We start from the raw sequence: 15,835 nt of genomic DNA, 5'->3' as shown, positions 1-15,835 counted from the left end.
TCTGGGCCTTCCTTAATCCATTTTCCTCTAGCAGCTCATTAGGAAAATGCCACAGCTGCTGGCTAGAGCCGGGCACAGCGGCTGTGAGTCCTGACACCTGAGTCACCAAGTCTGGCAACTTGGAAAAGAGAGATCAACACTGAAAGCAAGGAGTTCTAGAAAGGGGCAAGGAGTCTCCTAAACATGGTAGTTTATCACCACCTCAGTGTCTGGGTCCCCTGTGGACCCCCTTGGGCCGTGCCTGGACCCTCGCCAATAGCCACCAGCCTGGGGAGATAAGCCGTTGTTAGGGTCTCCACCAAAGGCCCAGCAGGAGCAAGATCCTCAGGGCTGCAGGAGGAACAAATCAAAACAAGCCAAGAAAGCCGGGAGGACAAGGTGGCAATCCTCAGGGGCCGATGAGGAACAGGGGGCCTCTGGGCTCCTTTGGTGGGCGCACAGATGGAGAGCACCCAGGAGGGAGCCTGGGGGCAGCATTAAGGGTCAGTGGATGTGTGAACTTTTGGGGTTGGTAGCTCTCAGACACCAAAGGGTCTTGAGCCCAAATGGGCTAAGAACCATCCCCTGATGGAGCAGTGAGTCAGAAAACTGCTCTCATCCAGGGCTGCGAGGACCCTGGAGTCCGGCTGCCCCAGACACGGGGTTCGTCCTCCTGCACCCACCAATCCCTTCTGCCCGCTCCTGCTGCTGAGGGGTCGGCTCCTCTGCCCTTCAACTCTCCTCTCATGTCTTCTACTCTCCGTAGGTCTCACAGGACCCCAAGGACCTCAGGGTGAGTCATCGGGTCACTGCCACTTCAAATGCCACCGCCAAGCCTCCCAATCCCGGCATTCAGCAGATGCTTCTCCAGTCACCTTAGTGCTTCCTCTCCTTCCCTCACTCCCCCAGCAAAAATGGGTTCAGGTCATTTTGATGTGAGTCTTGAGAAACACCTTAGGAAGCAAAACTAGGCACAGAACAATCTAGAAAGCCATTCTAGGAGAGACGAGTTTAGATCACGTGCGAATGCTGTCTGCCTGAGCCTGGTCCCCGTTGGTGCAGGGACCCCCAAGAGGAGGCTCCAGGCCCAGGAGTCCCATTAGCCCCACAGAGGCCCACATCCCCTGTGGCACGGTAGGGGGTGGACACTCATCTCATGCAGAAGGGCCCGGCCTCCCTGGGACAGCCTCAGTGTCAAAGCCTGTCCGACAGTTGGACAGTGTGCACCCACTTGGATTTGAGAAGCTGTCACCACACCAGCCCCAACTCCTAAAGGAAATCAGGCAAGGATGTAAAATAAAACCAGACAGCATCACCCCTCAACAGTTGAGCGCACAGGGATATCTTTCAGATGCTCCCTGGTGGAGCTGTGGACAAAAGCAAGAGGGGTTGTTGCATCAGATACAGGAAGCCCAGCCCCTACTCCCCCAGGCTGCAGGGACGGTGGGTTACAATGGCCGCTTTGCAGGCTGCAGGGGACTCATCACCCAGAGGGACTGGGATCCCCCAAAGCTGGACCTGTGAGCCTCTGCCTCCAGCCCAGCTGTTGCTCCATTTCCTAGAGAGGGAGAAGGGCTCAGAGCAAGAGGCTCCCTCAAGGGAGCTGGGCTAAGGTGGAAGGTCGAGCCAGGTGGGTCTGCAGGTTTCAGTCAGCAGTTGTGGCCTTGCCAGTGACAGAGCGCCAGGTACTACCACAGGGGGTCTGGAATTGCTGGCCCTCAATCATCCTGACTGACTTGTTTTCAATCACACCAGGACTTCCTGGGACCCCCGGCCGACCAGGGGCTAAAGGTAAGTGATTTTCCAAATTAGACAGTCACCGGTCATTTTGGCAGGAGGGGAGGCATTGGCAGGAGGGAGGTCCCTCTGTGGCCAGAGCCTGGATCAATAGTGGCATCTAGTGGCTTCAGTGGAAGGCTGTGAGGCTGGGGAGCCAGGGATTCTTCTGACCATTTGAGCCCAGAGTCCTCAAGCCCCACCCTTCCCCCCACAATCCAGAGCCTCGCTTTGGTGCCTGGCTGTCTCCAAGCCCTCGATGGAGGAGGATCTGCAAGGGTGCTGTCCCCACCGCTGACTCTGTAATGCCCCCCACGAGTGCTCTGTCCCCTCACTTAGGCGTGGTCCCCCCATGATGTGCCTCTTCCCTGGGACAAGTGTTATGGTCCACACAGGCCTCAGTGTAACGGGGACACTGCCACCCCCTTTCTGAGAGGGGGCTTTGATGCAGGCAGGGAGGAGCCTCTCAGATGTTACTAAGAGGCCAAAGTCAGAGTTCTCAGAGGGGCATCCTCAGGACTCAGACTCTTACATGTAGGGCGACATTCGCATCTTGTTCTGGGCCATCAGACCCCAACCCTGAGCCAGTCCAGGAAAGGGGCTGCTCAGGGATGGTCCTTCTCCTTCTGTCCCTGTGACCCCACATTCCTGAACCCTGAGGTTCGCTGGAGCTGCCCTCTGTCACTGTCACCTTGGGGGGGGACCTGCTTTCCAGAAACTATGGCTAACAATGGGTTGGGCCAAGGAGTTCTTTCAAGAACATCCCAAGCAGACACGTCTCTGGGTCCACAGATCTGCTCATGGATTGATGGCATATTTAGTAAAAGATCAGAGGCTTGGGGATTCTCGAGGAGAGACACCCTGCCCTTCTCCAGGGCCTGTGACTTTCTGTCCAGCGTGCACAGAGGTGGACATTGTACCTGACACTGGATTGTGTTCCAACAAAAAGAAAGTCAAGTGCTTTCTCTTGGCCTTGACCTCGAGGGGCTGGCAGATTGCAAGCTTCCCCAAAGGGGGAAATCAGTATCACCCCTCAGCGTGTGGATAACTGAATTGCCCTCAGGCCTTGGGAAATAACAAAAATGTCCCAGAAGAATCTCCAGTCAAGGGTTTTTCCATTCTACTTCACTCACTTGGTTCTGCAGAATGTGGATTTCCATCATGATAGCCTTGGGAAAGTATGAATCTGACATTCCCTTCTTGGAAGTCCTCCATGCACATTCGCATTTTCAACCCTCTAAGACGCAAGGCAGAGAAGAGATCTGTTAACCTTTACATGACTCGGAGTTTCCCAGACCACAGAACCCCCTCTTGACTCTGTGCAGACCCTACTACTGTCCCAGGGAATTAGCACCTGAGGGGCACTGGGAACCAGGCTCTACCCCGCAGGCTCACTGCCTCTGCTCTTTGACCTCTCAGTGCTTTTTGCACCTAAAGCAATTCCAAGTAAGAGCCTGCAGTGCCCAGTGTGGGAGAAGATAGAGTGTGGGAGGGGGAACGACTCCTGAGTCAGCTCATTCTGGCCTCACCACAAGGCAAACTCTCCAACATCCACAAATGAAGCCTCTTCGCAGAATCCCAGCTTCTTCCAAAAGCTAATGTGGGCCAAGAAGATTGATGCTCAAGCCTCCAGGGTCTCCAGCGCAGAGATTGGTGCTTAATGCATCCTGTATGCTCCCCTTCAGTTCATCAAAATGCCTTCAGCCTGAGGGTTAGAAGCCCAGGAGTGGGTCTCAAATGCAATCAGAAGCCTTGAAAATGATTCATTGAGCCACTAATTGATCCTGGGAATAACCACTCTCCTTTGCCTCCCCTCCCAGGTGAACCAGGAGCTCCAGGCAGGATCGTGACTTCAGGTAGGTAGACCCTGCACTGTGTACAGGGCGTCCGCCCTGGCTCTGCCTGAACACCCTGCAAGTCCGCGGGCTCCGTGCTTTGGGCAAGGTGCAGTGCTGAACTCTTCCAGTCAGAAGTGAGGAGGGTCGGGGGATTTCAGACGTAATACTGGCCCAACCTGGCCCACAGCCTGGCCTGGGTCCCCTCTGAGCGAGGAGAGTGGGGCTCAGCGTTCAACGTGCCTTCTGTTTTCAGAGGGATCATCGACTCTCACTGTCCCAGGTCCCCCGGGACCTCCTGGAGCCATGGGACCTCCAGGACCTCCAGGTGCCTCAGGTCAGTCTGTTTTCTTGCTTTGCCCCAGATCAGCATCAGGCCTTGGTTGCATCTGACTATAGCAGCATTCGCTCAAATCCTGAAACCCGGGCCGGAACCCGGGGAAGAGTAGGAAGGAGCTGAGAAAGCCCCTCCCAGACAGCCTGGTGAGCCCTGATCACTCCCCGGCACGTATCCTAAGCCCTGCATGGCATTGCTTCACTAGGTCCCCGCAGTACCGTTGGAGGCTCGAGCAGGTAAATGACACGCCTAAGGTCACACGGATGAGAAATAGCAGAGTCAGGGTTCGGCCCAGGTCCTTCTGCCTCCAGAACCAGTATTGACTCGTCAGAGTCAGTCCTCAAATTGTTTCCTCTTGGAAAACAACTTGATAATATGCATCAAGAGCAACAAAAGTGCGAGGAATCTATTTGAAGCAAATAGCCCCAAATTGTCCAACAATAATGAGATGGCTACAAAAATATGAAGACTTAAAGTTGTTAGCAGATAACAGTGTTATTTAAAAGGGCAGGTAACACAACGTTGTAAATCAGCTATACTCCAATAAAAATTTTTTTTTAAATAAAAGCAGAATACTCGATAAGGTGTGCTCTGTAGTTGCAACTATATTTATATAAGATAAAAGAATGCTGGAAGGAAATACAACAAAATGCCTGTAAGTTAAAGAATTGTGGGTGATACTTTTTCTATTTATCCAAAATGCCTGTTTTTTTATATCTATTTTTTAATTATTTAAAATGTTTGTGTGTAAATGAAATACATTATTTAATATGACAAATGCAAGTATGGATCGGCCTTCCCTCCTGATAAACTCCAGTGAGTTTATCAGGGGGACACTGGGGGTGTTTAGAAGTCCCTAACCATCAGAGGACAGTGTCAGAGAGGGCAGTCCTGCCCATCCCAGGGGCCCCAGTGCCTGGCAGAGGAATTCTCACTGGAATGGACCACAGGGCTGGTCTCAAATTGCTTATTGCTTTCAAATAAGCAAGATGACCTCTTTGGGCCACTGTTCCATGCCTTGTGAGGAAGGTACTTAATGTACCCAGGCACCTGTCTTTTCTTCAGTTCTTTCTAGAACTCTGCCCCTAGAGGTGTGATAAAACCTTTTCTTCCCCAACCCCATTTCCAGGCCCCATCGGCCCAGCTGGTCTCCCAGGACAGCAAGGTATGTCACACCCTGAAAGAACGCATGACTGTAGGCTGTGGAGAGCTTCCTTCCTGGGGTGGCCCTGCACCCCATCTTTAAGTGAGAGATGTGCACGTTGGGAAGGGAGGTGAGGGGCCACTGGGCTCTTCTCCAAGGCCCCGGCAAGGCCTCCATAGCCAGAGGAGACACCTCCTCCCACCTTCTTCCATGTTTCTGAGAAGGTAGGGGTCCTCCCAAAAGGGAGATTGAAGCTCTTGGGTCAGGATCAAGCTCAGCTATCTTCACAGGCCTCAGGCCTCTGGTGACCAGATCCTGAGAATCGTGTCACTGTCCAGCAACTTATCCAAATATCAAAAAACGGACTCCAGGTCCTCCCGGGGTGTGTCTTGTTCCCAGCCAACACTCTGGCCCTGCCAACAGTCAGCTCCGCTTGGCCCTGCCCCACCCTGAGCACCTGGGCGGCTCCAGAGAGAAAGCACTGACAGCTGCAGGCGGTGTCCCCCAACTCTGTGTCCTCCCCACAGGCCCGCGAGGGGAGCCAGGACTTCCTGGTGAATCGTTCATGGGCAGCAGCAGCTCCATCTCTGAGGTCCTCTCCGCCCGTGAGTGCCACCGTGTTCTCTGGGACAGGTGACACAGGGGTGGGAGTGGGAGAGGTGGCCATGCACTGGGGCCTGCGGCAGCGGCACCAGTGAGTCATCGTGAGCCCCAGTGTAAGGATGGCCAGTTCCTCTGAAACGCAGTGCTCGCTGAGAAGGAACAGCAGGGGTTTTATCAGCTGTGGAGGATGAGTCACAGGGGATGGTACAGCTGTCAGAGAGGCTCTCTGGATTCCAGGAGGACCAGGGTCACGTGAGGCCTCTGAACCCAGCCCTGTGAGTGTGACTGGAGGAGTCCTGAACCCCCCACACCATGAATAACGACGAGGGTCCCTGGGTTCTCAGCCACAGGCCCGGCCTAGGAGCACTGACTCCTGGGTCCTCCGGTTCCCAGAGTCCTTTAAAGAACCCAGGCAGAGATGCCGCTGGGCCTCCCACCTGGGCACCTGGACACTTGAACAGCAAAGACAACGCTAGCCCTCGTCTAACAGTCACCATGTGCCAGGCGCTGTGCCTTGTCGTCCCACCGAGTCTGCACAAGGCCCTTGTGATGTAGATCTTGCGCCTCTGGTTTACAGTGGAGGAAGCTGAGGCTGAAAGGTCAAGAACTTGCCCACAAGCTGGCAGTGATGAGGCAGGATTTGAACTCAGGCTGTCTGACACCGAAGCCATGCTCTTAATCATCACTGCACACCCCCATCAGCCACCAGGGAGCTCGACTCAGCCCTGCCCTGCCTCTGAGCAAAAGGCATCTCTAGCAGAGGGGCCCTTGGAGGGTCCTGTGCCACGACCCATGACCCATGGCCTGGTGTGTGGGTGTAAGCACAAGCACCGAGGATCCTGGTGAGGGGTGAGGCTGGCGGAGAGCAGCCTCATGACAGCTTTTGCTCATTTCTGGTTTCTCCTTTCCACAGAGGGTCTTGATTTACGAGGTCCCCAAGGCCCACCTGGACCACCTGGGCCACCAGGTGAGCACCTCAGGGATCTTTGGAAGGTGGGGAATCTTGGGGGCAGGGGGCTCAAGGCACTTAGTGAGGAAGCCAAGATCCTGGGTTCAGCATTGCCTCTTCCTCACCCTCTTCTACAGGACCATCCATTCCAGGACCCCCAGGACCCCGAGGCCCAGCAGGTGAGAGCTGAGCAATGGGAGATGAGAGGCGATGGGACCCAGAGCCCAGGCGTCTTCCGGGCCGGCTCTTAGGAAAGAGCTTCTCTGTCACTTCTGCTCCTGGGCAGAGTGTTCCTGGCCCACCTCTTGGCATTAATAGGTCTTGGGTGCTCTCTTATCTAGGGGAAGGCTTGCCAGGCCCACCAGGCCCACCAGGATCTCTCCTGACCAGCTCAGGTAATGCTGGGGAGTCAAGTCGCTCCTGTTCTCTACCTCAGCCCCAGCCCCAGCACATGCCATGGTCATGGGCACACAGCCTTTCCGACCTACTCACCATGCTTTCTCCTTCTGACTTTCCACCGTGAGTGTGTTTGCATAAACTCCACGCTACCTGTTGCGTGGAGAGAAGGTAACTGATGCCAACCCAGCCACCCTGAGAATCCCTGGTTGCCCAGCCAGGGGGAGATCTGCCTTTGGGAAGCTTCTGGGCCAACTGGGGAGACCTAGTTCCTGTCCTCAGGGAGCCCAGCTCTGATAAAGTGGGTAGGACACATGCTCATGAAATGAGATAAACACTGACAGTATAACAGAAGCATATGGAAATAACTTTAGAACATACTTTAGCCCAGAACTTGTCTCTAGTGGAAAATTCATCCATCCATCCATCCATCGTCCACACTCAAAACTATTTCCTTCCTCTACAGAGACCTTCTTCTCTGGCCCTCCAGGCCCACCTGGCCCCCCAGGCCCCAAGGGAGAGCAAGGTGAGCACAGTGTCTTAGGGAGCGCAGGAGCCTGACCCAGCTGGTGGCCGGGAGAGCTCTGATGAGGCTGGATGAGCGGGCCTTCACCCTGCTGCCCTATCCCATTAGGAGCTCAGCAGCCTGCAGCAGGGCGTGGGGGGTGGTCGGAAGCTCTGCCAAGAATATCCGCCTCTGCCTTGTCCTGATGGGAGGAGAGGCACGAGGGGCCCTGGAGCCCCGACCCCTTCCCCATGGGCCCCTTGCAGTCACAGCATCTGGGTGGGACCTGTCTCATGACTGTCTTCTCCTCCAGGTGCCCCAGGCCCCCGAGGACACCAAGGTACAGTAGAACTGGCATCAAACAAACCTGGGGTAGGGGTGGGAGTGGCAAAGGCTGACCTTCCAAGATCCCTGAGCTTCTTGAGTTTGGTCCAGATGAGGGTAGATCAGTGTGTCTCTGATGGTTGAGAACTTGCATGCGTGTGTGCGTGCGTGTGTGTGTGTATGTGTGTCTGTGTGGCAGCTCTAGATACTACCCAGGGACCGGTGCTGCCCCAGCCATCATTAATCTTGGGGAGCCTTGGGAGGGAGGTGGTGTCTTGGGCTGGGGCATGGGGAGAGGGAGGCTGACACAGCTGACTGTCCCCTCTCTGCTGTGTCCCTCAGGCGAGCGAGGCCTCCCAGGGTTCTCAGCCTCAGGTAAGTGCTGAGCCCCCTGCTGCCGGCTCTGCCGGAGCCTCTCCCCACCTGGCTGACTGCCCTGTGTTGTTGGCCTCCAGGCTCCAGTTCTCTCGGACTCAACCTACAAGGACCGCCAGGCCCACCCGGCCCTCAGGGACCCAAGGGTGACAGAGGTCAGTGAAGGCGGGGAGGAGTGGGAGCAAGGCTGGCTCCCAGAGCCCGAATAGAGGGCAGCGAGTACTTGCTGATGCTACAGCCTTGGGAGGAAGAAGAGGCTGAAGAGAGGAGAGCCTGGAGGGAGAAAGGGATGGGTGTGGGGATACAGTCTCTGCCCAGGGAAGCTGTGACACCATTGCAGAAATGAGACTGAGAAACATGGGACAGTTGTTGAGCCACAGCTGACAGTGTGGTTGAACTTGAGGAACCAGGGGAGGCTTCCTGGAGGAGGTGATGCAAACAGAGCTGCTTGTTTTGGATTCCAGGTGACCCCGGAGTCCCAGGGGCTCCCGGCATTCCCAGTGGGCCCTCTCGAGGTAAGAACCAAAGGTGCCCAAAGTTCTTCTCTCTTTCTTCAAGCGAGGGTGATCATGCCAGTGAGGATATTAATTAACTAATTCATTCACTTATCCACGATTCAGTGTTGATGAGATACTTTCTCCACGTGCTGGGATCTCTGAACTGCCTTTAAGGAGGTTACAAGTTAGCGGGGGTGGGAGGGAAGGATGCCTGCACGATAAAGATGACTAGCAACGCCGATGATGAATGATGGCGAGAACAGAGCCTGGGAGCTAGGGGTTCAGGGGCGAGGGAGGCCATGTGGGCGGTGAGCAGGTTGCCGAAGGAAAGGGAGGGCTCGGCCTGGGAGAGCTCCTAGGAGCTCTTTGCCACTGTCTTAGTTCTCCTACTGAGAAAGAATCTCCCTCCTCAGACTATAAAAGCATTGCCTGGGCCCCCTTGTTGGACCCCAGGGTGGAGAGACCAACTCAGAGGCTTTCTCTCCTGCAGGGGGATCGTCATCGAGCACCATGTTCATGCAGGGCCCGCCAGGCCCACCAGGGCCCCCCGGGCCTCCAGGCTCCATCAGCAGCTCCGGCCTGGAGATTCAGCAGTACATCTCTGACTACATGCAGAGTGAGTGCCCGGCGTCTGAGTGGGGCAGCGTGCGTGTGTGTGTGTGTCCACGTATTGATACATAGACTTGTCCTCACCCCAGCAGAGGCTCGTACACCCTCATGCTCATCCACATGCACGTGCGTACACACACACACACACACTTTCACACTGGTGTGCACTCCCCCAACCTCATCCGTGTGCTGTGGAGGTGAGGGTGTGATTTCCACACGTGGGCACCAGAGCTTTGTCAAATGGGTGGCTGACTGGAGTCTCGTTAGTCCACAGCCATGGAGATCCACCTGGCCCAGCACAGAGTCTGCCTCAGTTTCTCCATCTATAGCAAGGGGAGTCTAGGCTCCCTGCTGGCCCTGCCTTGGCCTGTGTGGGATGGGTGGGTACATTTCCTCAAGTGCTTCAGGTCACCTCTGTGGGGAGGACACGCCCTCTTGGGGACAAGCCTGACTTTGCTTTATTTCCTTGTTGGCAGGTGACAGTATCAGGTCTTATCTATCTGGAGTTCAGGGTCCCCCAGGCCCACCTGGTCCCCCCGGGCCTGTCACCACCATCACGGGTGAGACTTTCAACTACTCAGAGCTGGCCAGCCTCGTCGTGAGCTACTTACAGAGTAAGCCTCTCCCCACCCCCTGTAATGACACCTTCCTCCCAGGGTTCACGGTTATTCCTGGAGCCTCGTCTCTTAATTGGCTGTTTGCTTTGCCCTTTTTCTGAATGCGATGTTCAATGCTGAATTCACGGTAATCAGGCCACCGAATCTAGCTTCAAGAAAGGTTTGTTCAGATTAAGAAATATAGAAATAAGAAATTATAAATGGCCTGCTAACACCCCCGTGCATTCATTTCCCCCAAACGGAAACAGCTGGTTGACTGTGTCTGTGATTCTGGAGTAATGAGTGCGTTGCTTCAGTACCAGCTAAGCAGGTAACCGGTTTCCTTCCCCACAGCTTCGGGGTACAGCATCAGCACGTCCTCCACCTCCATCTCCTCTGAAGACATCCTGGCTGTGCTCCAGCGTGAGTCGGCTGTGGTGGGCTAGAGGGTGGGGTGCCTTCCCTCTCTCCTGGCCGCACTTGTCAGGAACACTTGGCGGTCCCTTGGGACAAGGAGCCACTCCCTCCTCGCTCCCAGCAGCCAGCTGGAAAGGGGGCATCAGCTCTCCCCTCGAAGGCCAGGCAACCAGGCAGGAGCCCCTTCAGCTACCGGAAGCTTGTTGATGTCCCCCTGGGGGTCTGAGAACCCCCCGCTCACATGTCACTCGGGCCAGTCTGTGGGGAGGTTAGGCTGGACGTGTGGTCCATACTGGCGCCTCCTCTCCTTTCAGGGGATGACGTGCGTCAATATCTACGGCAGTACCTGATGGGCCCTCGGGGTCCCCCAGGGCCACCAGGAGCCAGTGGAGGTTGGTCCCTCCAGTCTCTGGACTACGCAGAGCTGAGCAGCCGCGTCCTCAGCTACATGTCCAGTGAGTGTCCGCCTCCGTGGCAGGGCAGGCAGCAGGGCGGAACATCCCGGAAATGGCCCCCTGGCCCGCTCCCGCCAGGCTGCACCCAACCCAGAGGGAGGGGGGGTGCTTCAGAGCTGTTCAAACCTGTGGCTCCAGAGCAGGTCACGGAGCTGGGCGAGGGAAGCCAGAATGAGTGTCCCGGGCACCGTCCCGCACACGACTCACATGCACACACGCACACTCCCACGCACCCAGCAGGAGGAGGGCTGTGGGCACTTCGGACCTGCACTCGTCCCGGCCCTGGGGCCTCTCCTCCGTGGTGCCGTTACCCAGGGTCTCGCGTCCGCGTTACCCTCTGCCGGTCTCTTCCCGCTGCCCCTCTCGCCCCTATCCCAGCCTCCGCTTCTGTTCAGGTTGCTTCTGTCTGGCTTCCTCTCTGACACGGTGTTTCCATCTGCCCTTCCCTGTCTGATCTGCATCCATCGCAACTTGGGATTTGTTCCTCAGGCTCCGGAGTCAGCATTGGGCTTCCTGGCCCCCCAGGGCCCCCAGGCTTGCCGGGAACATCCTACGAGGAGCTCCTCTCCTTGCTCCAAGGTAGGGCCGAGCAGGGCCATCTGACCGAGTGCTCTGGGGTGGACGGCAGAGCTCCTTGGCCCAGACTGTGACCGATCCTTGCTCTTCCTTGGTGTCTCAGGGTCTGAATTCAGAGGCATTGTTGGGCCCCCAGGTCCCCCTGGGCCACCAGGGCTCCCAGGCAGCGCGTGGTCCAGCATCAGCATGGAGGACCTCTCGTCCTACCTGCAGAGTAAGGAGTGAGGCAGGCGAGGGCTGCAGCCTGACCTCCAGGGCTCCCGCGGGTCTGAGCCAGGGCAGCCATGGAGGGCTCAGCCCAGGCACCAGTCCTCCTAGAGCGGGTACAGGGCCGGGCTCTGGGGCCCTGGAGGGGGACACACTTGACGTTGAGGTGCTTTCAGCCCTGGCAGGGGGAGAAGTGGGGGGGACACCATGCGTCCAAGTCACGAGAGAACTCAGGGGCCATAGGGTGACCAGGTGCCCAGCCGGGAGCCCCAACTCCCAGCGGCAGAAGGGCTGAGGGGAAGGGATATGATTTGGGTTGAATGAGGCCCGGGACTGGGGGTGGAGAGCAGCGGGGAGCAGTCACCCCAGGGGAGGACGGGACACGCGTGTGGGGGCCTCCCTCACCGCCTCCTTCCAGACGGGCCCAGGCTGGGAGTTCCGCGGTCCTGGCAGGGGATCCCTGATCTTTCTTTCTCTTGCCCCCTGCTCAGCTGCTGGCTTGTCATCCATCCCAGGCCCTCCCGGTCCCCCTGGCCCCCCAGGCCCTCGAGGGCCCCCGGGTGTCTCAGGAGCTCTGGTGACATACGCAGCTGAAAACAGCGACAACTTCCGGAGTGAGCTGATCAGCTACCTCACAAGTGCGTGTCCCTGACGTCACTCTCCTTCCTCCATCCCCTCCCAGACCAGGCATCTCCCTGTGAGAGGGGCAGCCAGCGGGGCTTGAAGGGAACTGGAGGCCAAACACATAAGCCGCCCGGGTCGGTCGAGGAAGCCCGGCTTCCTCCTAGCCCACATGCTCCCGCTCTGTGCGAGTTCACATCCTGCTCAGGGGTGCTGAGGCCCTGGGAGAGACACCCCCAAGTCCCACATCTTTCTCTCCCCCAGACCTGGCTCCCACTAATGCCGCTTCTTCCCCACAGGTCCTGATGTGCGCAGCTTCATCGTCGGCCCGCCGGGTCCTCCCGGGCCCCAGGGTCCCCCCGGGGACAGCCGCCTGGTGTCCACGGACAGCTCCTACAGCCGGGGCAGCAGCTCCTCTTCTCTCGGTCGGGCCTCTTCCTACGGCTCCTCCACGGGCATAGGAGGAGCAAGCGGAGGCTCCCTGGGCGAAGGGGGAGCCTTTGGCCTGGACACGGGCCGGGGCCGAGGCTATGGGGCAGCGGCAGAAGGCGGCACGTATGGCGGTGACGGTGGTTTCGGGGCCAGCTTTGCTGGAGGTCTGGATTACAACGAGCTGGCCGTTCGGGTGTCTGACAGCTTGCAGCGTAAGTGGGGACACGTAGGCTTCAGCGCTGCGGGGTTACGGGAGCATGTGAGCATCTCCACATCCAGTAGGACAGCAGTTCTGGAATCAGACAGGCAGGGACTGAAGACAAGCTTAGTTTAAGGGGCCCAGTTGGGACTGCAACCTATGTTGCAGGGAACAGAGATGCTGGGGTCTTTGTCCTTTGTTTTCCTAGAGGAGTCTATATGACTATGAAGGTTTTCTGGTGGGGCTGAGGGAAGGCTGTTGACTAAGAAGCCCTTTCCCGGGCGGCTCACCAGCACAGCTATGCAGTAAAAGGCCTGTGAAACAAGCCCACGGAGGCGAGACGTGCCTGTCAACAGGGGAGGCTAAGGAGACTCTTCCCTCGCTGCTGCACAGAAGAGTTTGGGATGGGAGCCAGACAGTCAGAGGGCACCGCGCTCCCACCGTGAGGAGGGTGCCGGGTGACCCCTGCTGCCTGTGGCCACCCACTCTGGTTTTTACAGGTCAGGGCCTGCTCCAAGGGATGGCCTACACTGTGCGGGGCCCACCAGGCCGGCCTGGGCCCCAGGGGCCCCCTGGCATCAGCAAAGTCTTCTCCGCCTACAGCAACGTGACCGAGGACCTCATGGACTTTTTCAGAAGTAAGGGCATGCCCCGATTACTTTCCCAACACTTCACTTGCCGTGTAGTCTGCTCCACAGAAACCAGTCTCCCCAAAAATCTTGTTAACACTTGAGATGCTGAAAATCGGATAAATTCTGAACCGTTTTCTTCTTACAAGTCCAAACTCTACCACTACCTGCCTGTGTTAGTCTGAACAAATCACTTTACTTCCCAAGCTCCAGGATGAGCTCTCGTCTAAGGCCAGTTTTTCCCCCTTGCAGCGTATGGAGCCATCCCAGGACCCCCTGGGCAGAATGGAGAGATGGGCATCCCTGGCCCCAAAGGTAAGTGGTGGCAGGAAACAGCCACCAGGATCCCGTGTTAACGACTGCCTCTTGTGGGAAGCAGCTCCCTTGCCAGCGCCGTGCTGGGAACGTGTGCGGCTCCTTCAGGCCCTGCACTGTGCCTCGCTTAGCCGTGCCCCTTTCTGTCCTCCTAGGTGAGAGGGGCCCTGCTGGGCCACCAGGTCAGCCTGGACCACCCGGCCCTCGAGGACACAAGGGAGAAAAAGGAGACAAAGGTAAGCCTCACTTGCCACAGTTCCTGGAGTGCTGGGAAGCAGGCCACGTGTTCCAGAGCAAGCCTGAAAATTTTAGGCAAATGCCAGCTACGAAAGGCAGGCACTGGCAACAGCATACTTTGTGTACCTATCAAATGAACAGCCAGGGAGAAAGGAAGAAGAGTGTCAATGCAGGGAGGAAGAGGAGAACCAGGCTGGTAATGAAATAGGGTAATCAATTTCAATCAGTTGACAGTCTTACAAAAGAGTTCATCTTTCAAGCCGGTTTTGTAGTAGTCACAGTTACTGTAATTACCCAAGCGGAAGTCCCCACAGACCACAGGACATTTTCTAACTTCCCATTCATCTTCCAACTTCTAGGTGACCAAGTCTATGGCCGGAGAAGGAGAAGCATCGCCGTCAAGCCATGAGCGACCCTTGGCGGAGCAGCCGCCTGGACCAGTTCTTGCAGTGGCTTATGTCGCTTACGTCAAGACCTCTCCAGAGGGTAAAAGCTGGAATCTCACTGTCCTACTGAGGCAGCACAGCAACTAGTCAACTAGAACCCTTATCTTAGTCTGGAGCAAAATATATGTATGTAGAATTCAGTCCAAGGTACACAGTCTGAAACAGCTTCACGGGGTAGACCCAACAGTGGCCGCCTGCAGTGTGGGAGGATGAAGCTGGCCTCCCTGCTGTCCAGGCCTGAGCTCCTCGGCTTCTTTAACACTGAGTTCAAGCCCCAGCCTAGGAAAGCCAGGTACATAAAAGTTGTTTCAGGAGCCCTTGAGCTTCACCTTAAAAATGAGCCCAGAAAATGGAAGACGGGATGGGGGGGGTGCCTTCCTGGGAGCCACTCGATGGGACTGTTCTGGTCAACGCTGCAAGGCTGTGCTCTCACCTCCTCTCTCCTCTCTTCACTCTGCATTCTCTAATCATAGGAAAAAACTCTCAGCTGAAAAAACTTAAGAAATCCACTTCCCCTGAAGGCGGTGACAGGGTTTCTACTAGTATTTCTCACTATGTATCACATTCCCACTTAGGAAGTTTGTTTGACTGCAGCTATGATCTGTCTCCATAGGTCCACGCTAGAGTTGATAGTATGTTACACTGAACTAGGTTGCAGCCGATAGGAAGAGAAAGGCAGGGGGCAAGGAGGAAAGAAGGGGACGGGAGGGGAGGGGAGGGAGAGCAGACTGCCTGACACTGGAAGCCGGCACCCCTGCTCTGCACTTAGGAAACGCGTGGGGGACTGGGCGCAGTTGGCTTTATTGCACTTTTCAACGTCTACAAACATTCACGTGGTCTATTAGATAAGTCATTTCAATTGCAAAATTTCCAATTAAAGGGTTTTTTCTTTTTTAATATGCTTAATGTGATCCATCCAAAAAAAAAAAGAAAGAAGGGAGGGGAGGAGGGAAAGAAGGAAGGAAGAAAGGAAAGGAGGAAAAGAAAGAGGGAAAGGAAGAAAACATTTTCGGTTAATTAAGTTTGACATTTTACTGTCTAATGAAAACTTATGTATAATGAATGAACACATCGTGCCTTTCTCATATGTTAGTTTTACCTAAAGGCTGACTCAATTTGTTTTTGTAATAGTAGCTTTAGAAGCTCAAGTATTATATCCCCTTTAATGATTCTTACCTTGATTAACCAGACTTCTGAGTTTTGTCCTAGTTATGAGATCTGCCTATCCAAGCTATCCCAAAGTCTTCATAGAATCGTATGCCCAAGAGAAATAGGGTAAAAGCCCAGACTTGCTGGCTTCTCTGGACAGAACCCAGATATGAGATATGTCCTCAGCTGCATGGCGGTGGATCTTAGCCTCTTTTGTTTCATTAAAA

The 15,835-nt window shown here is 55.9% G+C and overlaps 1 protein-coding gene across 1 annotated transcript in view; it reads left to right on the top strand.

Annotated features, from left to right (window-relative positions):
- The window catches only part of COL17A1 (collagen type XVII alpha 1 chain), a 44,003-nt gene extending 28,785 nt beyond the window's left edge, over nt 1–15,218 (top strand). Inside the window, exons 31-56 of the mRNA XM_024734954.1 lie at nt 746–772; nt 1,735–1,770; nt 3,576–3,611; nt 3,847–3,927; nt 5,057–5,092; nt 5,599–5,676; nt 6,588–6,641; nt 6,761–6,802; nt 6,965–7,018; nt 7,486–7,545; nt 7,838–7,864; nt 8,191–8,223; nt 8,304–8,378; nt 8,688–8,738; nt 9,211–9,336; nt 9,806–9,943; nt 10,280–10,348; nt 10,657–10,797; nt 11,287–11,376; nt 11,477–11,587; nt 12,072–12,218; nt 12,501–12,845; nt 13,333–13,470; nt 13,714–13,776; nt 13,932–14,012; nt 14,373–15,218. Of these exons, the coding sequence (XP_024590722.1) occupies nt 746–772; nt 1,735–1,770; nt 3,576–3,611; nt 3,847–3,927; nt 5,057–5,092; nt 5,599–5,676; nt 6,588–6,641; nt 6,761–6,802; nt 6,965–7,018; nt 7,486–7,545; nt 7,838–7,864; nt 8,191–8,223; nt 8,304–8,378; nt 8,688–8,738; nt 9,211–9,336; nt 9,806–9,943; nt 10,280–10,348; nt 10,657–10,797; nt 11,287–11,376; nt 11,477–11,587; nt 12,072–12,218; nt 12,501–12,845; nt 13,333–13,470; nt 13,714–13,776; nt 13,932–14,012; nt 14,373–14,422 (2,189 nt within the window). The 3' untranslated portion in view covers nt 14,423–15,218. The remainder of the gene's footprint in view (nt 1–745; nt 773–1,734; nt 1,771–3,575; nt 3,612–3,846; nt 3,928–5,056; nt 5,093–5,598; nt 5,677–6,587; nt 6,642–6,760; nt 6,803–6,964; nt 7,019–7,485; nt 7,546–7,837; nt 7,865–8,190; nt 8,224–8,303; nt 8,379–8,687; nt 8,739–9,210; nt 9,337–9,805; nt 9,944–10,279; nt 10,349–10,656; nt 10,798–11,286; nt 11,377–11,476; nt 11,588–12,071; nt 12,219–12,500; nt 12,846–13,332; nt 13,471–13,713; nt 13,777–13,931; nt 14,013–14,372) is intronic.
- The last annotated feature ends 617 nt before the right edge of the window (nt 15,219–15,835 follow it).

The sequence above is a fragment of the Neophocaena asiaeorientalis genome, unplaced genomic scaffold (genome assembly GCF_003031525.2).
Source record: "Neophocaena asiaeorientalis asiaeorientalis breed wild unplaced genomic scaffold, Neophocaena_asiaeorientalis_V1.1 scaffold240, whole genome shotgun sequence".
Classification (NCBI taxonomy): Eukaryota; Metazoa; Chordata; class Mammalia; order Artiodactyla; family Phocoenidae; genus Neophocaena; species Neophocaena asiaeorientalis.
This window is presented reverse-complemented; position numbering and strand designations above follow the sequence as displayed.